Source organism: Nymphalis io, chromosome 5 (assembly GCF_905147045.1).
Source record: "Nymphalis io chromosome 5, ilAglIoxx1.1, whole genome shotgun sequence".
Classification (NCBI taxonomy): Eukaryota; Metazoa; Arthropoda; class Insecta; order Lepidoptera; family Nymphalidae; genus Nymphalis; species Nymphalis io.
Window position 1 is genome coordinate 1,667,709 of NC_065892.1, and position 24,484 is coordinate 1,692,192.

A 24,484-nucleotide genomic window follows, 5' to 3' on the forward strand; every position below is an offset into this window, starting at 1 on the left:
TCTCTCAACAATTCTAGCGCCCGTTTACGATAAATCATGGCAGAGTCATTAAAAATATCTAGATCTTGACAAAAACCATTGTACAACCGTGATGATCTAGGCATTGGTGCATTACATCCTAATTTCGTTTTTGATATTCTGACATCAAAAGTGCCCAGAAAACTACGAACATTGCGCCTTGGAATACGATAGTATATCTTTTCAAGTAAGTAAGTACAGTCGATCTCGTTACGAATTATCTTAAATAGGAAAGAGAGATCTAACAATTGTCTGCGTACAGAGAGACTATCCATATTAAAGTCTTTCAAGAGATTGCTGTAATTTTTATTAGATTTATTGTATGAGGTTTTTTTGTTTCTGGATAGATGATATACAAATCGCTTCTGTATTCTCTCTATACGCAGACGATGTACATTGTAACAAGGATTCCACACAACACTACCGTACTCCAGTACACTACGCACGTAAGCGTTATAGATTATTTTTTTCGTGTTATTCGTGAAGTGTTTACCATTTCTAATTAAAAATCCTAACGTTTTGGAACTTTTCGTAATTATTTTATTGAAGTGCGGGACAAAAGTAAGCTTGTCATCAAAAATGACACCCAAATCACTTATTTCAAAAACTTCCTCCAACTTGATGTTATTAATGCTATATATTGTTTTGATTATATTGAGATTTCGCGTAAATTTTATATGCTTGCATTTACTGACGTTTAATTCCATTTTATTATTTTTACACCAATTATATATAGCATTAATATCCACCTGTAAGAGCTCTGAGTCAGCTAAGTTGTTTATTACTTTTGTTAATTTTAAATCGTCCGCAAATAAAAATACTCTACTATAATGTACCGTATCGTAAATATCATTAATGAAGATATTAAAGAGCCAAGGTCCTAAGTGTGACCCTTGAGGAACCCCGGAGCAGGCTTTATATAGACTCGAGCTAAAACCTTTTAAGACAACAAATTGTTGTCTATTGTATAAATATGATTTGAACCACTCAAGCATATTACCATTGAATCCGTACTTGCTTAGTTTTAAGAGTAAAATATCGTGCGAAACTTTGTCGAAAGCCTTGGTTAAATCGGTATAAATTGCGTCAACTTGCTTGTGGTTATCAATAGCTGGCACAATGAATTCACTGTACGAAACAAGATTTGATGTTGTAGATCGACCCTTTATAAAGCCATGCTGGTTATTATTATTCATTTGCTTTACATGACATTCTAGATATGGGTAAACTATTGCTTCAAATACTTTGGCAAAAGTGGAAAGTATGGAAATCGGTCTATAATTCTCAATGCACTCACTACCCTTGGACTTATATACTGGTACGATCCTAGCTATTTTCCACTTATCGGGAAAAACACCTGAGCGAAGTGATTCGTTGTATAATAAATATAAAGGGAAACTTAGTACCCATGCACATTTAGAAATAAATATAGGAGGGATATTATCATAACCTGTCCCTTTAGTTGTATCAAGTCTTAAAAAAAATCGTTGCACCATAATGAAATATTCAAATATAATCATAATAAAATATATCAATCTATATATATATATATATATATATATATATATGCGTTATATGCGTTTCGTTACCATTCATCCGATTGCGATTGGAACTTTGGTCAGTTCTGCGCAAGACCGCCAAGGTTTCCGAATGGATACAACAATTTTAGAACATTATGCGCGGGTCGTTTTAACAAAATTGGAGACCAGGCGAACAAACGAAACATGTAGTTTAAAACATATTTATATTATTTATAACCAATAATTATATTTATAAACAACTTTAATTGATTCAGATTTGATACTTTCAATATACATAGGTTGAAAGTACAATATTAAAAAAAAAATCACCTACCTATGTTTAAGTTGGTGGGTGGTGTAGGTACGCGCCTAATTTAAACACACAAATATTTATTCTGCAACGTTCATTTCGCTAGTAGACAGCGTGTGACGAATTAGCGCGATGAGAGCAATGTGTAATAGGGTCATTGGTTTTAAAAATGGTTCTCGCTTATTTACGTTCTAAAAATCGAAAGAATAATGACTGTTTTCCGTTTTCAATGGAACTACGATTACAGAAACAATATATCATTTAAATTATATAACTTGGTTCGTTTTTTTAAGAAATACTGTTTGCCGAAATCTTAATTAAAACAATTATTATATTTTTACTAAAATTACACATTGGAATTTATATAATTAAATGCATCTCTTAAGTCTAATGCATTTTGTAAACACAACGTCAATGTAAAGTGTGAAAGCTTCATAACGTAAGATTATGAAACGTTTTTTTTAGTATAGATAGGCGGAGGAGCATATGGGTCACTTGATGGTAAGCGGTCACCAACGCCCATAGACATTGGCATTGTAAGAAATGTTAACCATAGTTAACCATACATCGCGTATGCAACCAACCTTGGGAACTAAGATGTTATGTCCCTTGTGCCTGTAATTACACTGGCTCACTCACCCTTCAAAACAGAACACAACAATACCAAGTACTGCCGTTTTGCGGTAGAATATCTGATGAGTGGTTGGTACCTACCCAGACGAGCTAAATTATTTATATATAAATGTATATATATGTTAAACACAATTATGTATAATTAAAATATAACTTCAGCAAATTTGAATATAATTTATTTGAAATATCACTATAAAGTCCCCCGCCGCCTCTGTCTGTTTGATCGCGATAAACTCAAAATCTACCCAAAAGTATTTTAATAATAATATCCTGGGGCATTTTTCACACATGGCCATCTGATCCCAAATTAAGCTTGTACAAAGCTTGTGCTATGGAAACCAGACAACTGATATACTACATATACTACTTTTCTTTTGTAAATACATACTTATATAGATAATTACACCCATACTCAGGACATACAGCCATGTTCATGCACACAAATGTCTGTGCTGGGTTGGAATAGAACCCACAACCTTCGGCGTGAAAGGCAAGTATCTACCAACCACGCCAACCGTTTCAATTTTCATACGGTTTTCACCAATGGACGGAGTGTTTCATATGTAAGGTTTATATTTAGGCCTCTGCATCTTTGACAGATGATTTAAGCGGCATCGCGAAGGCACTTGCGTTTATGACTGAAGAGACCAATGCGGGAGAGGATCCTTCGGCCGCACTCACGACAAGTGTATGCGCCCCCAGATGGGCGAGGGTTTGAAGCCCCAGTCCTCAGTCATTGTCATGCTTTGATTGACCTTCGTGAATAAGGCGTCGCCACTTGGCACGGTCCTCTACCAGTTCCTCCCATCGATTGCTAGGGATGTTAAACGCAACCATATCACGCTTAGCGCAATCTTTGTAACGGAGCATAGGCCGCCCAACAGACCTTTTCGCATCCACAACCTCTCCCAGTAGTATTTGCCTTGGAAGACGAGTCTGCTCCATTCGATGCACGTGTCCCAGCCACCGTAACCGTTTTTTTTTTTAGAATGGCCATGATGCTAGGCAGCTGTGCCTCGCCTAGAATAGACTCGTTTGTCACGCGATCCTGCCATGTGATGCCCAGAATGTTTCGAAGACAGCGCAAGTGAAATGTATTTAGTCGGCGTTCTTGTTTTGCGTACGTTGTCCACGTTTCTGCTCCATACAAGAGTGTGCTTAGGACACATGATTGGTAAACAAGCATTTTCGTTTTTACCGTAAGGTGTCTGTTATCCCAAGCCCTTGTACAGAGCCAGCCTCTACGGGCTGCTTTGCCGATGCGGAAGTCGATCTCTGCATCAAGCGAGAAATTGCTCGACAAATGCGACCCAAGGTAGCAAAATTTGTTAACCACCTGTAAAGGTGCGCCGTTAAGCAAGATGACTGGTTGCTCTAAAAATCCGTGCGCTAAAATAACGGTGTTCTTGCAGTTTATGGACATTGAAAACCTTACATTTTCAATGTAAGGTTTAGGTGTATAATTTATTCAAGTAAAGTAAAGTGGTCACAACCACCCATAGACATTGGCGATGTAAGAAATATGAACCATTCCTTATATCGCCAATGCACCACCAACCTTGGAAACTAAGATACAAATCCGTGGTACAGGCGCGGACTGGAATACGAACCGAACCTTCGATTTAAAAGGAGAGGCCTTTATGCAGCAGTAAGAATATTATCATTATTTCGTTAAATTTTAATGTTAATCACGAATATCTTTGATTTAAATCGATTTAATTATATAGTAATTTTGTTACTTACTGCGTAACGACGCGAGAAATATACATTAATTGACGCGTTATGTTTGACAGCATAACTAACAACCTAGTTGCATGTTCAATTTTAATTAGTTAAGTGATTAGGCGATACGGAACCGGAACGGCCCGTCTACATTTTACATAATAGACCGTTAGATGGCCCACGGGATTGTTTCTGGTATCAGATTAATTATAATTAACTCGCTGATATGACTCGCCCATTATTACATATAGAATAGATGTTGTTCTTACATTAGTTAAAAAAACATAATAAATCGATAATGATATATGATCATCATGAAATTATGATCAAATCGATTAAAAAAAGTACTGTCAATTTCTGATACACCTGTATTTTTTATTTATGTATATTCTAAGTCGAGATCATCAGTCTATCAAAGTCGAGGCGAAGAATTGTACACGGTGGTAGGTCTTTGTGCAAGCCCGTCTGGGTAGATACCACCCACTCAACACATTTTGTACCGCCAAACAGGAATATACAGTATTGTTGTGTTCCGCTTGGAAGTGTGAGAGAACATGAAGGTTCTGAAGGTTCTCGAGGTTTGTAGGAATGGTCGATATTTCATAACGGGCCAATCTCGGAGCGGTGGTAACAACTTACCATCATATGGCCCATTTCCTCGTTCCCCTATCTATATTATAAAAAGGCGAAATAATAACTTCTAGCTGGCCTTTCACAAGATAAAAAATATTTTCTTTAAATTTAAATTTCGTGTTATAAACAATATGTACATTATTATAAATATGTTTAAATATTGTTTATAAGTTTTCATAAATAGTTTAAAGAACGCGTCGCGGTGGTCTTTTTTAAATTCAAGATCGATTTGTTTGCAAATTTTTTATATGTTATATTATGTATACAAGTTTCTGACGCAATAAACTTTAACCTCACGTTAACTTAGTAGCAAGCGCTTATACATTCTAATGTTACGTCTCAACAACAATCGTTAAAAAAAAAACAAAAGAAATTTGCCACCTTAAGCATAATGCTATATTAAACAAAGATTTGGACTTTCGACATTTGACTTATAAAACTAAAATATTGAAATGGTATAAATATGGTTATATATTGTTATTTAAAACTTACTTAAAATATTGAATAATAAGACATTTTATAAAATTAAATAAAAAAATACATGGAAAGTTTCTAGGTAAAATTCAAAATATTTGTTTGCATGTTTTCATAGAAATGTACAAACATAAATCAATCATAATATCAATGGTTAGTAAAAAATATAATTCTAAAATTACTACGAATAAGCACCCTCTTCCTCCGACTTAAGAAAATACTAAATGTCCCTTTTCTTCCTTACATACGAAACCCTAAAAAGAAAAAGAAAAGAAAAACTTTTTAAAAATACAATTTTTTTTATTGCGATTTTCTAGTTTTTTTACAACGCTCGACATTGAATTAGACACAATAAGAATCTGTTTGCTATTTTCGTCAGTTGTGACTATTTCATTTTCCTTGTCACTCTTCGTTAAGACGATTCCTATCATACACAAACTCTATACCGACCTGTTTTTTAGGGGGTGATTAACTAAGCAATGCCGTCTTCTTTTTTCGAATGTTAAGTCAATGATGACAGAAAGAGAAATCAGCGTTTAACTAATCAGTAAGGCCAAATAATATCAAGAACACATTTACATTTCTTTTACAAATAAATAAATAGCAAGTACACTGTAGAAATTGATATTATTAGCTAATTTATAGTTCTAGATATTCTATATGTACATCTCGACTGTGCTCTTTAAAACATTTTTAATAAATCTACGTAGCTATTTTTCCATTTTTGATTATAGTATTATAAATCAATCGAGCTAATCTTTTTTTATAAAATGCCTATTGTGGCTAGTCTGGGGATAATTGTTTTGAGGTACACATTGTCTGAATTCGTATTTAAACAAATAAATCTTATCCAATCTTTTATATAATTATTATTCTTGTTAAAAGTTATCTATTCTCTTTAACATTACGATTAAATTATAAATGTCACAAATGAAAAAAACAAAGGCAAGAAAATGTATCATCGTCCCATAACAACGCATAACACGATCTTCAGAAGTTTTGCTCAAGCTAATTATCCTCATAAATCAACATTCATAAAATCACTATTATTCTAATTTGAAAGATCTTTAACCGGAATCGCTTGAGAAAAATAGCATCGTTGTTATACAGACTGTTATAAAAACAAATTAAACACCGAGAGGAAGTAGGGCGGTCGGTTACCCGAATGAATTGCGTTTGTGTGAATACTTCGCATAATTCATCATCATGCAAAATTGCCACACATTTTATTATAGCTTCATTAAATACATTCCGATCGACATTTCGTCGTCAATAATTTACATAACAAGGTATTCTTTAAAGAACATTTCAAAACAGTATCTGGGACATAAAACGACATGCCACATTAAAAAGACTAAATCTTCTATTATTTCGATATTCTATAAAAATACCAAGCAATAAAAGTGTCAATGTTTATCAGCCCGCGTGGCCTTTTCAATGGCATTGGCGTCATGTGAGCGGTCGTCCTGAAAAATGCGGCGCAAGTAGCCAATTAATATGCGGGATAGTGTGAGGCCGGCGTCTCGGCGCCTCTATAAATATCACGTTCTGCCGAACGGTAGTGCCGCAGCCGAACAGCCGCCGCTTGCCACCGACCGGCGACCGGCGACCGGCGCAATATACAGTGAAGTCGAAGCGTAATCTCGACTTCTAAATGCTGAAGTCACGGATATATTGCCCGACATTTGGTTTTATTAACTTATTTCATCCGTTTGCAAATTTAAACAAATGATGAGATTTTAGGCTAAACTCCTATACACAAATACCTATGCTTTATTGCAACTTTTGTCCTAAAAATCATTTGAAAAGTTGTTAAAGGAAGTGCGAAATTATTAAAATAGAAAACACGAACAATCCTATGTATAAATTAAGAAACCATAATTATCGTCGGTGAACGTTAATGATTCAATATTGAACTACCGTTGTATCCCGGAAGCACGGCTTGTCCCAAAGCTGATGGCGGCAGCGAGGCGTCATCAGAGGTACGCGAGATGCCGCGAGTGATCGCGCTATTTCTGTCCACTAACCAGTTGAATAACCTCCAATCAACTATTCGCACTTAGTTCGCCTACGATTCCCCTCTAACACGGACTACACGCAATAAACCTAATTTAAATTAAAACACAAAAACAGTATCCAAGATTTCATGAAATGCAACATATCATTTCATTTCTTTTAGACTGAAATTTAGTGTGTTCCTACACTTTATTTTAATTGACTTCAATCGTTATTAATTTATTAAAAAAAAAAAAAAAAACGAGAATATAAATTATAAAGCTCGCGAACTATCTACATTTGACAGAAATAAAAACGTATGTAATGTTGAACAATAAACAGAAACGATCACTAATATTCGAAACTATACTCTCATCGTATGTATCTCAAATTTCGCTAAATGCTCAGTTACCTTTAAGCAATGTAATACGTTTTTTTTTTAATAAATTTAAAAAGTTACATTATTGTTATTTCACTATTCATTATTGTATTAATTTTTAATTATATAATATGGGCATCACTTTATATGAAATGTATGTGGAATTAAACATATTTAGAACAGTATTTGTTTGCTTTGTAATCTTTGTAGAGTTGAAAGTACTTATTAAGTCTTATAGTACTTAATATAGGTCTCGGAAGGAAAAGTTTTCTATGATTTGCAGCGAAAAAACGCGTAGATAGATGAATCTCCTGAAGGGCTGAATCTCCTGGTTTTGCGGGACCACCCTTGATGTATATCTTTTCAATAATATAATAATTATTCTGATTTATTTGTTGTTAATATTATGAATAATTTTAATTTATTTTTATAAATACACATTTTTTATCTGTCATTGTTTGTATATTCAATTGTTTATTGATTTTTGCGTAATGTCTGAGGTAACTGGTACTGAAAACCAGTGCTGTATTAACTCGGCTATAATGAGCTGGTTCCTTTTGCCACACAAAACTATATGTGAACTTAATTAGTGTCTATTTTCTGTTTCTGTTTTTTTTTTTATTTTAAAATGTCATGTTTGTCATGTTGTTTCTATTATTGTTAAATTACTTTAAGTGAATGTAAAGCATGCGTTGGACGTATTTTGTGTACAAATGTTGAGATAAAAATAAATATCAGTGCAAAATCGTCAAAAGAAATCAATAACAAGCTTCTATTTTGAAATCGGTTCAATAAATTACCAAATTTCTAATTTATTTTCAATACACTATATAGCTTCTATTTTATTGACTTTTACAAAAATAAATTTGAATATATTGCACTCGAAGGAAATTCAAATTATCTCCGTATCATAAATAAAAATCGCGAACCACGCTTGCTGATCACATCCAGACCGTACAGTAAGTAATAACGAAATTAAACTGATAGTACGAAAAACATCGATACGTACGTCTAGAATATATGCTACAGTATCGTAACAATGAGACGACGCAGTACTTCGCATACGTATTTTTGTCGTAAAACTTTATAATTTGGCATCGTCTAGAACTTTGGACTAGTGAGTGTAACAAACATAGAACATAATTCCATGCTGCTGACTCAACATTGCATTTTACACTAAATCAAGATTGTATATTATATTTAGTAGTCCTGTCTTTATAAGAGTAAGTAATGTCGTCACGGAGACTAGATTTATTATTATATTTCGAAACACGGAGAATATTTATTTATCCTTCGTTCTGTCATAAAAAATAATGATATAATAACGATTAAACTGAATTAATTGTTAACGATTCTCGTGAACGCGTTTTTGATTTCGGATGTGATAAAATCAAGTAATTGCATTGAAACAGGCGTCAACTAATGAACCGTTATTGGATGAAGGCCAATTATTTAATAAATATTTAATGAAAATACTTGAAGTGCTGTTATCGAATGTTATCGACTGAATATATTGACGTTCACATATGTATTAGCCCGGTATGATGATATAACGACACGGAAACCACAAGGGATCAATAAAAAATATCCAAAATCATATTCATAAGTTTATAATGCACACACAAATAAGTTGACTATTTCAATGCGGGATCATTTTCTCGATGTCGCCATCTCCATACGAGCGACTTTTATAAGGTCAGTTTGTAGTACGATGGACGAGATATTACGTCCTAACAAAGATGATCCTTCAGTACGGAGAGCGCATTATTACGTCTAATCAAAATCTGTCACCCAACACGGATGTCGTATTATTACGTTTCTTAAAATATATAGGCAACATTGGTGTGGCCATGAGTGTAATACTCATTTTTACAATTTGCTTTTAAACCGAATTAATTCGTCAAAAATACAATTATAGATTAATAATAATGTAAACAAGTAGTCCATTATGTTTAAAAGCTTCTTATTCATCTTTTTACACGTTTTTATACTTAGAATTTGCAACACTATTTGGACGTGTCACATACCGTAACCGTAACAGCCTGTGAATGTCCCGCTGCTGGGCTAAAGGCCTCCTCTCCTCTTTTTGAGGAGAAGGTGTCACATACATATATACATAATAAGTATTTTTCATTAGTTTCACAGAGGTTATTTGAGCTTAGATCAGCTTGTATGTAGCGATGTTTTTATTTTAACAGTGGTGAAATTTCGCAAGATACATGCAGGGTTCCTCATGATATTATCCCCCTGATATTATTACCTGAGCCATGATTAATTATAAGCACACATTAAACACGTGGAAACTCATTAGTGTTTGTGCCGAATGTACGTGTAAGTAAAAATGTAGATGTACGTTTATATAATATTCCAAAAAGACTTTTTGCATGTACTAAAAACCATATTAACATAAATAAGATAATATTAAAGTAATAAAGAAGTTTTTTTTTACTTATGATTAAATTAAAGATATAATAATAAAAGTTAATTGATTGTCTAATATAAATATAGTTTTTTTTACAAAATGAATACATGTATTTCTGGAGAAAGTCGTACTAATACATTAAAGAGGTATAAGGATTATACACGGATATTGTAACAATCTCTTTTGCATACTATACGTACCTGTACAGTTAGAAAAAAAAAGATTTTTGTATAATATTTATAAATTTTCAGTTCGCTTTTAAGCGCGACTCCTTATTGTTACTTTCGTACGTATTGTTAGTTTCATTAAAATTAAGATTTGTTGTTGTTTTCTTTATTATCATTTATTGTTATTGTTGTTGTTGTTGGTAATTGTTAAAATGACTTCTCTTCTCTCAGGAGAAAACTAACTACTTACCTAAATGCATCGTTTTCATTGTACGTCTATACAAAACCGTACAAATACTTTATTTATTTCTAATGTAATTAACAGTTTTTTTAAATCTATTTCCATGGAAATGTAATTAGCCTTTTTTAATATTATAAAAATTATTGTCTTTGTTATAATCTGTTTTAAGGAATATAAAAAAAAATATATATGTATATTGTACCTTTAAATGCATGCTGTGACCGTCTTGAAGAGTCGCGCACTTTATGTTATGACTGAATGTATTTTTATTATTGCATGTGTAAGTGTAGTGACTGCTGGTGGTCCTTAGTAAATAAATAAATAAAATTTATTATACAATAATTTACTTAGTTTATTTATTTAAGAAAATTATTTACAAACACGTCAAATTTATATCATACATACACATACATGATAAATATAATATGATTTATTAATTTAACGTACTTTTATTTCCATAGAAGTTAAGACAGAAGTATTTTTTTTTTTGTTTCATAAAATAAATATTTAAGAATAAGGACGTGTAAAAAGATAAATATTAGGTCCTTACATATGAAATTGGCGTTTTGTACGGAAGGAATATAAAGTATTTTTTTTTTTGTAAAATATATTTAATTAATCAAAGTATGCACCGTTGTTATCTATGCACTTTTGCCATCTCAAAGGTAGTTCATTGATCCCTTTACTAAAAAACCATGGGGGCGAGAATCAATAAACTCTTTGAAGGCGGTTTGCACTGCCGCATCGGAGTTGATTTTTTTTCCTTGTAAGGAGTTGTCCAAATATAATGGTTATGGCCACATATTAATATTTTATTTGATTTATAAATCTTTCTTTACTTTATTGTAATGCGCTATAGAGTTTGTTGCATGCATTGTTTGCTATTCAAGCAATATTATTCATATAAGGAACTTTAAAATATTCAACTTATATCAATCGATACTGATGCGAATATTCCAACAACAAGAATTAAGTATAAAAAAACAGTGCTTTAGTTATGTAACTAACTAACTTAGTTACATAACTAACATAACTAACTTAGTTACATAACTAAAGCACTAAATAAACTAACTAAGTTATGTCCCACTACTGGACATGTTCCCTTTTTATTGTGAAGCAAAAGATCTGAAGCTTATTTAACCATTCGGGTCTTATTCGGGTTGGTGCATAGAGAAGCAGATTTTTTTTTACACTCTTATCCTTCATCCGGGAGCATGAATAAAAACAAATAAGCTCCTGAAAGGCAATAATGTTTGCTCAGAACTTTCCGCCATCTTCGGTTAAGATAACATTTTCTAACAACTAGGTTACCTTGTCTAAATGTTCAGGATTCCAATTCTACTAATTAATAACGATTACGATACGTTCCCGATTCAATTCTGATCCAACTTTGATTATTATATATTTATTCTGATCTGAAGCAAACCGATATAATGTTACCATATACCGTAATGTCAAAACCAAATTAATTGTAAACTTTTATATCAATGGTATATTATTAAATTAAAGAATATGAAAATGTATAAATGACAACGATTGTAATAAAGTAACAATTTGTTAGCAAAATTGGCCCTTATGACTGTTCGAAAGCACCGAATTTCGCAATATTTTAGTTAATCAAATAATATAATTGATTTTTGTGAGTCCGCGTCATAATACCAATCGGGCTATGCAAATTTTCCTCAAATCAGCATCAATGACCTATTTACTTTGTTCAATTTATTATACAGTATAGTATGGTTAGCTGATTAATCTCTAAAACTACTAGACTACTAGAATTTTTATTACATTTTCGATATTCAAAAAATATAACGGGTAATTTAAACTTGTATAATCAAAAGTTTTCGATACGTCAGGAAGTTTTTCGAATATATGTTATCGAAAAGAACCGACAAAAAAAACAAAATTATATATATAATTACTACATAATTAATACATTCCTAATGTAAATAAATAATACCAACTTCACACTACTTTAATATATGCCTCGACTATTTTGATTTTTTTAACGTAGGTTTTAAAAATAAAGGTCAAGTGTATGAACACTGTAATGCTAGTTTATTAAATAAGCTAAAGGTTTCTGGATATAAAAAATATTACTAACTGATTTGACTTATCCTCTACAAGTGATTATATCATATAACAAAATACACTAAAAAGAGCGGATGCGAACAAACGTGCAATGGACTTCTGATGCTCAGTACCTCACCTATATCATATTTAATAGTACATATTATGATTTTAAAGGCAATTTTGATAGAAACTTCTTTTGGTAAACATTTGATATTTTTACTGGAAAATATAATATTATAAATAATTTAATTTATTTTGATAATTATGAATAGGTATTATGCACTAAATAAAACGAGCTTGGTAACGTTATTAATTTCCCATTTTTGCATAGACAGCCGTGGACTTTTATTATGGTGTTCGTCTGACGGACTCGGTCACGGCGAACATTCTCAAGCGAAACTGGCCAACTGTTTGGGAAATATAACACACAACTACACAAATGTGTGGACAAACAAAGATGCATTCTCCAATTCCTCAGTCACAATCGGATGGAACAGCAAATTCAACACGATCGGAAAGAGCGTAGGACACGGGAATGTACGCACTTCCAACTTTCAGATACCAGGATTATTATTGAAAATGTTTCGATAGAAAAATCGCAATAGATTTTTACTGGCCTGGTTCAGTGTTTGAAACCAGGACCTCGCGGTCTGCGGCCTTATATGATAGTCACTAGACCAGCGCACACAATATCCCCATAATCGAATATCAACCACGATGATCAACCACAAGAATTTGCATAACCAGTTGGTTATGCAAATGCGTAGTTACGCAGGAGATTTATTACGTTTTTAATGCATAAGCTTTAGGTGTTCTTCAAAATCTGACACGAACAATGTCTTTACGTAGTATTGAGAGTAATATTGTCAACTTCCTTACTTCGGCAAGCTACTTCACAGAAAAACCGATCTGGAACTTAGGGCCTAGCCAACAATGTAGTAAACTTAAATCTCCCATATAAAGTATTAAAAAAGAAAATTTACGTATTTATAGGTTGATAAATATCCCACTTTAATTTTTATATTTCTATTTAAGTGCAAGGTTGATGCAAGTTTGATGCTTATTCCACCACGCTTCTGCAATACGGGTTGGTGGATTAGATAAACAATATACAAATTTTCTTCATGATGTTTTTTTTACCACCAAACTCGAGATGAACTATAAGCAAAAAATATTACCACATGAAAGTTCAGTGGTCAGTCACTTCGATTTGAACCTGCAAGTCTTTGGTATTTTATGTTATTATATTCACTTTAAAAATCTCATCTAAAAGGCACCTGGATTTTTCTATTACACTTTGTTGACATTCTTAAAGATCAGTCCAAATCTTATGCTTTAGAATATTTTTGGATGTTTCTCATCATCTTGAATATTGAAGCTTAAATTATGATTAACGTGAAAGTTACATATTAATTGAATCGGAAGTTTTTGCGTGAATTCAGACGAGAATACAGACAAAAACATAGTAGAACGGAGTTTTGTTGGCTTAGAATAATATTACGGTGAGTGCATTACATAACTCTGTTTAAGTAATTAATAGTTAAGTATATCGGAAAAATTACATGTTACCATTACCCTGTTATGCTATGCTAACGTGTAATCATATTTTTCAATAATAAGCTGTGTTTTTGTATTTATTATGGAGATTTATCCAGCTTTGTACAAGCGGAATTCAAGGTATTCTGACGTCTTTATTTTCAAATCAGCTATCATCAATAGTAGCAGTTCCTCAATCAAGTAATACAGCAAACTCACGGTCAGTTCTCATCCGGAATAAATACATTGGAACACGCGCTCCTCGCTTCCTTTCTCATGTGTTGTTATTTGATAAATAAAATAAATAAACTAAACGTAGAACGAATTTATTTTATAAAAAAAATTTTGAAACAATCTTATGTTACTGGGACAAAATACCAGCTTTTATAATTATAGAGCTGATTTTATTTCATTGTTTTAGGTAGACCAACTAGTATGTGGGTACCTAGAGAAGGTAAGTGGTTTCCGCCACCCAAAGACTTTGTAAGTAATATTAACCTTCTCTTACACCACCAATGTACCACTAACTTAGGGACTAAGATGTTATACCCCTTGTTTAGTGTGTAGTTAAACTCACCCTTCAAACTAGAACACAACAATACTAAGTATTGCAGCTTGGCGGTTGAATATATGATGAGTGGTATCTACCAACATGGGCTTGCCCTACCACCAAGTATTTTAAACCACTCATTTAAAAAACAAACAAATGATTCATTCAATTTTTCTTTACACTTTGAAAATATACATACTAACTTGCATATGCTTTCATTAACAAAGAAATTCATCATAATAATAGAATATACATTGTAGCTACAAAAACACAAAGGTAGCAATGAATAAATGTTATCTATCTCCTTAATCCTATTATGTGTTATACTTTAACTTATATTTATTTAAGTTCTTCTTTATTCATTTTCTATATTTTGCACATTCAATGACTTCAGTAATTGAACAAATAATAATTGAACCACAGCTTTAATTTCTATTTTACATAATATGCACTGAAAATAAATATTAAAATATTTCTTGTCGTAATTTTTTCAAGGTTTAACTTTTTAAATATAAAGTAAACAAAATAACTATAATACTGGTTGTCAAATAACTCACTGGAAAAAATATGTGGATCCTAACATAAGAAGTGGAAATCTAAGCACTACTGAGTTTAATGCTTAAATTGTGCTTACAAATCTTATCATGCTCGGTGTAAAGAAAAGGATTAAGAAGAAATATGAATGCTACATATATAATTCTTCTTCATATTTATCTACAAACTTAGTGTGGTGGGCTTAGCTCCAACCATTCTTCATATGGTGAGGACTTCTTTGCTCATAAATAGGTCATTATATTTGTTTTAATTTAATAATAATTGTATTATTTTTTATGAATAAAATAAATTTTATCATCTTATTTTATTTCTACTCCACTGATCTCAATTAATTTGACCTGTCCATAAATCTATGCCATTGAATTTAGCTCACGAATATAGTAAGTTTAAATAAAAACTACAGACCCAGTTTCCATTTTATTATAAGAATGTAACTGCTACACAAATAGCCAAGGACAGGAGTTTGTTTTGAAAGTTTGAATTAACTTTCTATTGTAATTATTATTCTGTTATGAAAGCAGCAGATTAAATAGGGTGAGTTAGTATGTTATAGGTTTTATAAAAAGAAATAAAATGCAAAAATATAACAATTTGTTTGGTTTATGTCGCATGCTTTTAATTTAAAATTCTTCTTTTTATGAAATACACTTATCTCCAGTTAAAATTAAATAATCTCAACTACTTCTCAACTACTTTATATGTAAATTAAAAAATAAAACAAAATGAGTAAGAGTACATAGTGCTTGAGCGATACTTTCGATAAAATGTTAAAAATACATTTTTTTTCGGGACGATAATGCCGTCGGATGAATCATAAACCCAAATGTTTACAGCAGTTGGTATCGCCTGCTGATGTCATGTAAGCTCGGTAAGGCATCCAATAACTCACGGCGTTCATGACTCCTGCTTCGATTCAACCGAAGGCACGTACATAAATTCCACGAACCCTAAAACTGCATACCATATTGATACTCGAAATTTCTTATTATATTAGTATCCAGCCTTTATGGTGTTCATAATCTTATGTAACGGTTCCAAGCATAAGTTTCCGTTCACATAATGACGAATGCATAAAGATTTATAGTTAATCTATAGTAGTAATATTTTAAGCGTAGGAGGAGTTAAATACCTTTATTTTATGTGTAATCCAATATCCCAAAGAATGTCGAAGTCTCTTATCACACGAGTAACACTGTCATTCATGTAAAATAGCACAATATCACATAGCAGCACTACACAAATTTTCACTTATAATTGATAAAAATTGTGAAAATATCACATAATGCGCCATTTTCGCAATAAATCCGTGGGACAGCAGACAGCAATCGCTGCCATCTTTTTTGTCAAATGTCTAAAAACTAAATATAGCGCTTTGAACGAACTCTAGTGTTATTTTTAGAAAATACGTTTATACATCCTTTGTAACGCCATCTACTTGTAATCCAATAAAAATATACTTTTACTAGATGTCGCTTACACTGTAAACAGTTTATATTACTTCAACGCGTAAACTGTAGATGTCGCTACAATTTAAAAGCGCGATATTCAATTTATATTTTTACATCAAAGACGATTAAATATTAGAATATGGGGTGTAATAATGTTTTATATTAATCAAATGCTAATTAAAATTTAATTATTAAAATTAAAAAAAATATAGTTATCAAGACGGAAAAGTTTAAATACCTCGGGTCCGTACTGCACGAGTCTGGTACAATCGACCACGACGTCAGAGCTCGAATAAACGCAGCCTGGGCCAAATGGCGGGAAGTCACCGGGGTAATCTGTGATCGCAGGATACCGGTGAAATTAAAGGGCCTTGTGTACAAGTGCATCATCCGACCAGTCTTATTGTACGGCAGCGAGACGTGGCCAGCTCTCGCGAGACACGTTCAGCAACTTCACGTCGCGGAAATGAAGATGCTGCTGTGGATGTGTGGCGTTACGAGACTAGATCGTATTCGTAACAAGCACATCCGTGGTAGCTTTGGAATTTGCGATGTAGCGGATAAGTTGCAGGAAAGCCGTCTGCGTTGGTTTGGCCACATTAGCCGCAGACCACCTACCATGTCGGGAACCGATGCCTGAACTTTGTTGTCGAAGGCCCTAGATCCCGCGGCAGGCCCAAGAAGCGCTGGCTCGATGTTGTGAGGGACGATATGAGAGAGCACGATATCACTAAGGAGGACGCTTTAGATCGGGCAAAGTGGAGGCATAGATGCAGGAAAGCGGACCCTGGCGTTACTAGGCCGAGAAAACGCTAGGCAGAAGAAGAAGAAGAAATTCAAATAAATTTTAAAAACGATAAACGAAAGGGCATTATGTATTAAAACGAGCGATAACGTTCGCATCATGTCTTTCTCTTTCTGTAAAGATCCTGTTCTCCGATAAAATGGAGTAGAGATTTGTAGAGTTTTAAAAAGCCCTCAACTATATCACCAGATATCGTAAATCTTCGATGGCACTGAGAGTGAACTTAAATTGTGTTTTTGTTTAAAGTAGTTATCGATTAAATTCTGGAAAAGGTCAGCCATTTCCACTTTGGTCTGTGCCCATATTTTTATGGGATCTGACAACCAAAGTTCATATAATATTCCTAATATAATCACAGCCCATCTTCTTTCTTTACATCCGTTTATTGTATAATAATATTTATTATTTATGCCCTGCTTGTACTTTCTAAAATTCGCACAAGTTGACTCATGGATTTGAATACGTGAAAGAGTTATTTATAATGTCGTTAATATAATGATGGACATGTGATATAACATGCATAATGTATTAACTATACAAACATTGGCTATTACTCAGATATCTCTGGTAATTATAGTAACTTTAACCGTCTTGTTGGTCTAGTTACTAGGTTATCAGACTGCAGAGTCCCGTGTTGGGGTAAAAAAGACCCGTTTTATTGTTAAAAACAAAAACATCTCATATTTAAGTTAAAAAAGGTAGTTAAACATTAGCGTGTCTAGAATGTAAGTACTGCATTGCAGCCATTAATTCAACGGTTGATCTTTGTATCCCAGCTACTTTTGTATAAATATTAAATTGATATACTACAGGACGACAAGAAAACACACAACACAGAGGTGAAACTTTTTTTTTAATAATTGTACATGGGTAACTAAATTATGTTTTGAAAGTTATATATGTTAAGTGCTATATTTTGCGATGGACATGTAATAAAAATAAATTTATTATTAAAATTAAAAACAATTTATTATTCGCCTTTCAAATATAGTAGATTTATATCGTCATTTCGTATAAGGAAAAAGTTTTGAATACCAAGTCAATTCATGAATAGCTGCTGACCTGATACCTGTAAACCGTACCGTAACAGCCTGCGAATGTCCCACTGCTGGGCTAAAGGCCTCCTTTCCCCTTTTGAGGAGAAGGCTTGGAGCTTATTCCACCACGCTGCTCCAATGTGGGTTGGTGGAATACACATGTGGCAGAATTTCAGTGAAATTAGACACATGCAGGTTTCCTCACGATGTTTTCTTTCACCGTAAAGCACGAGATGAATTATAATCACAAATTAGGCACATGAAAATTCGGTTAAGATTCATGTGTTCTTACCACTGGGCCGAGATGGCCTAGTAGTAAGACCTGATAACTGATTATTTTAAAACGTTATTTAATATATTTGTATTTTGTAAGCATTATTTTATTTATTTACTGTAGAAAGGCAAACGACCTAATAAACAACTTAAAGAAACAGTCGTCACTGATCACAACACAATGGAACTGTAAGGAATTTAAGCCGATTACGATTTAAAAGTAAATATTAATGTAAATAAATAAACATCATATGTGATGTCAAATGTGCCTTGCCAACCACGAGCCGGATCTAAAATGTTACGACACTTTTGTCTGCAATAACACTGGCTCACTCGGCATTCAAACCGGAACATAAGCAATACGAGTTTTTGACCGTAGAGTATCTGGTGAGTGGCTTGCACCCAAGCGGATCTTCACAAAGCATTAATACTTGTCAAATTACATATTATTTTATATTATGTTAATTAAATATAGTTATAACAAAACTGCCTTGTTGGTCTAGTGGCTATAAATAATCCACAGAATCAGACAATACCCAGGTCGAGCCGATAAACAGTTATTGGGTTTTTCTGTCGAAAATTCTCAATAGCAGCCTGGAATCTAGCATAATATATTCCCGTGCCTCGGAAAGCACGAAAATCTGTCCGATCGTGTCGGATTGCCGTCCCATGAGAGTGAGAAAATAGAGATGTATTTGCGCACACACTTGTGCTGTATATTATGTCCTGCGCAGTTGGCTGGTCTCCTTTATATAGGCCGCCGTTGCCGAAATCGGTCATGAGGACATAATCAAATAAGTACAGTTGGAGAAAAAAATATAATTGCGAACGATCGAAAAATAAATGTCCAATTGAATATTATGAAATGAGCTATTGGTAATTTTGTAAATTTTGAAAAAAATGAGTAGACAATTGTTTTATACTTGAACAAACAATACGTAATTTATGAGTCACCGCCGCGCGCGGTACGCGTTAGCACCTCTCGTGAGCAGTGGTGAAAGTGCTTGTGCAATGATGCAAACAACGACTGCAGCTGGAAACGGGAAACGTTTACAACACATTACCAGCCGTCTTCTTTTTATCCGACTACAACGAAGCCAGAGAGGATATCAATGTTTTTTTGGCCCCATTTAAATGTATGAATGTTGCCACCATGGTTAACAAATAAATTGTAAATAATATTTTATAGAGAGTTAGAACTAATTTAAATAAAAAATGTATAAAATAAACCCTCTAGGAACTATTTAAGCTAAACGCTTAAAACTATGCTAATAATAAAAAAGTAGTAGTCTAAATTTAGTAACACTAGTGTCAAATGGTTAGATTTTTTTTATTTAGTAAGAATAATAACAAGTAATAATAATCATATACAATAATAATAAGAGGTATGTTTTTTTTCCGGACCGGAAAAGAACCGGAGTCACCGACATAGTTTGCAAAATTAGCAGGCTGAAGTGGCAGTGGGCTGGTCACGTATGTCGCAGGACCGACGGCCGTGCGAATCGGCAAGTGCAGCGTAGGGCGCCCTCCAGCCAGGTAGACCGACGACCTTAAGAAGGTGGCGGGCACCAACTGGATGCGGAAGGCGGAGGACAGGGAGCTTTGGCACACCTTGGAAGAGGCCTATGTTCAGCAGTGGACAACGATTGGCTGTTGATTGATTGATTGATTGATTTTTTTCCTTGTTTTTCTCGGATTCAAAACTACTAATCCGATTAATATAGAACTTTCATTATATTTTAGTTTACAAGTACAGGATCCGTTCTGATTTTTATATATTATGTTGCAGACATTTTGAGACATAGAAAAAAAATGAACTAAAAGGTAAACCATAAACTTAGTATAAAAGATTTCCGCCATATCTACACAAAAGTCAACATATATCCACCTTTTGTAGATAAAATGGTACAAGTAACAATTAAAACATCTCGATTAAGTTGGGGTGGATAGTTCAATACTTACCTTTTGTATTTTAGTATTATACGGAGTCGATTTGAGAATCTAGTTTATAATATATATAGTGTTAGGATTCGGGATAATATTAGCCGGATATCTCAAGATCGAACAGTTATATAGAAACGTCGCTAAACTACACATTATATCTTGGAACTATAAAGATTTTAATCAATAATAATATATATTATTGCAATTTGTTTGTGACTTTTTTTATTAATACATCAAGGATGTATATATATATATATATAAGGATATATATACAAATATAAAATTAAAAATACTGTTCAAATCATAACCGCGTGGAGCAATGATTGATATCAAGAAACTCTTTCAGTACAATTACAAATAAATCTGTAAAATAAATATAGAAACATTAAAGGGAACCCTAAAATGTAATATAATAAATTATAGGAGAATAATAATTGTTATTCTCTGATTACTGGTTCAATGCTTTTACGTCGAGTGGAATGTAACAGTAGTAAGGAAGGAACTGCGGTATAACTATAAACGGTTTAGATAACCAGTTTGCGCAATACTACACGTAGAGATATTATATTAAACGCGTAGATAATAATCCATTACTAATAATGAATTATTTACAATCCAAAAAATAGTTCTTTTTATCATATAAGTAGACGTAGAATGTGCCTTCTGAAGGTTAATGGTCACCACCACCCACACACATTGGGGCTGTAAGCAATATAAACTATTCCTCATGTACATCGCCAATGCACCACAAGCCTTGAGAACTAATATGTTATGAGTATGACCTCTGTGTGGTGTAGTTACACCCTTAAAACTGTGACACAACAATATTAAATATTGCTGTTTGGTTGTAGAAAATGTAACGAGTGGGTGGTACCTACACAGACATACCACCAAGTAATTAGTTAAATGTTTAAATAACAAACATGAAAGTGATATGCCATATGACGTAAACAAATGAATCAAGTATGCATAATAAGTATTACAATTACTTACAACTTATATAATGAAAAAGCAAACAAATAACAGTAGTTACACAACAATTTGGAGTTTATATTAATTTACAGCGTTTCTCCGCTCTTATGCAATATGTTTACGGCTAATGAAGACGGAAAATAATACAACAAAAATTGCTACAAACAGCGACATTATCAATGTTGAATAAAACGGCTTATAATTTTATAAATAAGGTCTTTTCGAAAAATTTACTGAATCAAAGCTGTAAATTAATGAAAGAATATCATGATTATCCGTCATTGTGTTGGAAATCTTTTTTAACATGACGAATTAAATTTTTTTAGTGTCAAAATGTAGAGTACATTCCGCACAAAAAATTTAATTCATTGTTTAACTTTTATTGTTCATAAAATGACTAAGGTCTCAATTTCAAATCAAATGTAATGTCTTTAATAATAAGTATTAGTAAGAAGCATTATCCTTTTTTAATTGTTAATTTTACTAAAACCATCCAAAAAGAGAGCACTGATGTAATCGGCAATGCGTTCGCGCCGAGTGAAGGCACTTTTCTCTTAAGTTTCTCCGCTGCGGCGCGCGCGCAGTCTGAGCCGCGACGTCGCTACGTACGCTACGTACTCGATATACTAGATAATTCAACGTTCCAGCTATTCGAAAGCAAATCGAACGGATCGGTGTTACACAGTGTTACGGTGGATTGCTGTTACCTGTGTTTGTGTTTTATTGTTTTGTGCCTGGATTTGTTACATTGTGGCTTAAAAAGACAGCGATTTTTATTTTTAGCTACTGACAGAGTTGTTCGTGTAACTATAAGGTTTGTTTTTCTTAATTAGTATTCAATTAATGCACAAAATAAATGTATAATTTCGTATATTGGCTTTGTTAGAATTTATCGCCTTATGTTATATAACTAACACCTATGTACTATTGAAATACAATCGTCAAGGAAGTTACAGTGTTTACGTTGATATAGGTAATGTTAAAACCTGTTTAAATGCATCATAACCACCACAATGCAAGGACATCGCTTTTTGTGACTTTTTACGGATATAATATTATTTTATACATGAATTCCTTTTTATAATATCTCTCAAGAAAAATATACTGATTATAGGTGCTTAAATATCTAATATAAATATGTCTTTTCACATCGACACACATACTTTGTTCTACTATTTTTTGCACAAAGCTGCTCACATTCCACTAATTACACATTATTATAATGCTTCTATATAAAGATAAATTCCTTAAGCTATTTTTACGAAATGTATTATTTTTATTCTATCGATATAGCTCTACAAACAAACAACGGTGTCGTGGATTGCATTGACATTTAGGATATACAAAAATTCAAATAAGAAAAAACTTACAGTGGTGTAGTTTTTGGGAAAGTCTCATATTGCATAGTAACAGTTAAAAGAAAGCACAATAGTGCAAAACAGACAATTGGTTGTCCTCATTTTATTCTATTCTATTCTATTGTTTACTATTGTTAGGAACGGCACAAATGTGCTGTTTAAGATATTATTTAAGTCACGTAAATTTATTCTCTTCGAATCGGACTATTTATCTTAAGTTATTTCAAAAGTGCTCCATCGGTTCACAAACCAGTTTTAGTACGCAAAGAACTTTACAAAATAATACCATTGCGTTATGTAGGTACGAATTTAATATCGAGCAAAAGTTTTAAATACTCAAAAAGACTAGGGAAAATTAGTTTAGGAAAAACAGTTATAATTTTTAATGTAATTTGTTATCATTTTATTATGAACTTGATGTTGTCAATATTAAAAAAGGTAAATAAAATATATCTATTTTATATTTTTACAAACATACTTAGTTAGGTACTCTAAATTATTATAGAAAATAGCAGGAGCTGTAGTTACTGATAGTATATAATTTAAGGGCTATAAGGTAACCTTTTTTTTAATAGAATAGAAAGGTGGACGGGCATATGGGCCACCTGATGGTAAGTGGTCACCAAACGCCCTTAGACATTGGCATTGTAAGAAATGTCAACCATCGCTTATAGCCAATGCGCCACCAACCTTGGGAATTAAGATTTTATGTCCCTTGTGCCTGTAATTACACTGACTATATATATAATATATAGTATATAATATATATTATATACTTCTACCAGTATACTCTATTCTAACCCACAAATATATATTTGTCATTAGTAAAGTGTTCTTTAATTAAAATTTTAAGTAATAATTAAAAAATACATATAATAATCATCATTTTTATACAAGAAATTTTGATAAGAATCATTAAACCTTCAAAGTTACCGTCCGTGTCTTGCAAAACACGTAACCAGAAGTATAAAGACAAATACTTGTAACTCACAATCAACACGATTTGAATCGCTTTTCAAGAGACCGCAATTCTCTTTTTCTCAACAACACAAATAAAATTGTTAACATTGTAAGATTATAATAGAACAATAACAACACTTGAAATGTAACGGTAACGCTGTGAGTTAGGTTTTAACACAAAGAGTTACTTATTCGCATGCGCAACGCAGAACAATCGAGTAGCAATAGTGTTGAAACTGACGCGTGATATATTTATCAATCGAGTTGCGTTTACGAAAGTGTTCTGAAAACCGTCTACCGTGAAGGCTTACTGCAATTTAGGGGTTAGCTGTTAAATCATCATAAATTTAAAAATGAATAATATATGGGTTAAACGAGTTACGTAGGTTTTTAAAAGATCTCATTGAAATTGACGATTAAAATATATTTTGCTTAAGAACGTAAGGTTATAGATAACAG

The 24,484-nt window shown here is 32.8% G+C and overlaps 2 protein-coding genes across 10 annotated transcripts in view; one reads left to right on the forward strand and one right to left on the reverse strand.

The window, feature by feature from the left end:
• Window positions 1–16,570, reverse strand: part of LOC126768424 (uncharacterized) — a 38,477-nt gene extending 21,907 nt beyond the window's left edge. For all 7 annotated transcript variants that reach the window (XM_050486460.1, XM_050486458.1, XM_050486457.1 and 4 more), the window contains exon 1: window positions 16,358–16,570. The gene's annotated coding sequence lies outside the window, so the exon portion shown is untranslated. The remainder of the gene's footprint in view (window positions 1–16,357) is intronic.
• The window catches only part of LOC126768426 (uncharacterized), a 43,513-nt gene that overhangs the window by 2,646 nt on the left and 16,383 nt on the right, over window positions 1–24,484 (forward strand). Inside the window, exon 2 of one of the 3 annotated variants that reach the window (XM_050486461.1) lies at window positions 14,545–14,577. The exons of 1 other annotated variant lie outside the window; for it this stretch is intronic. In XM_050486461.1, coding sequence (XP_050342418.1) covers window positions 14,559–14,577 — 19 coding nt within the window. In that variant the 5' untranslated portion in view covers window positions 14,545–14,558. Of the gene's footprint in view, window positions 1–14,544; window positions 14,578–22,303; window positions 22,522–24,484 lie in introns of those variants that run through there. One more of the 3 variants, XM_050486462.1, reaches the window with a different exon arrangement.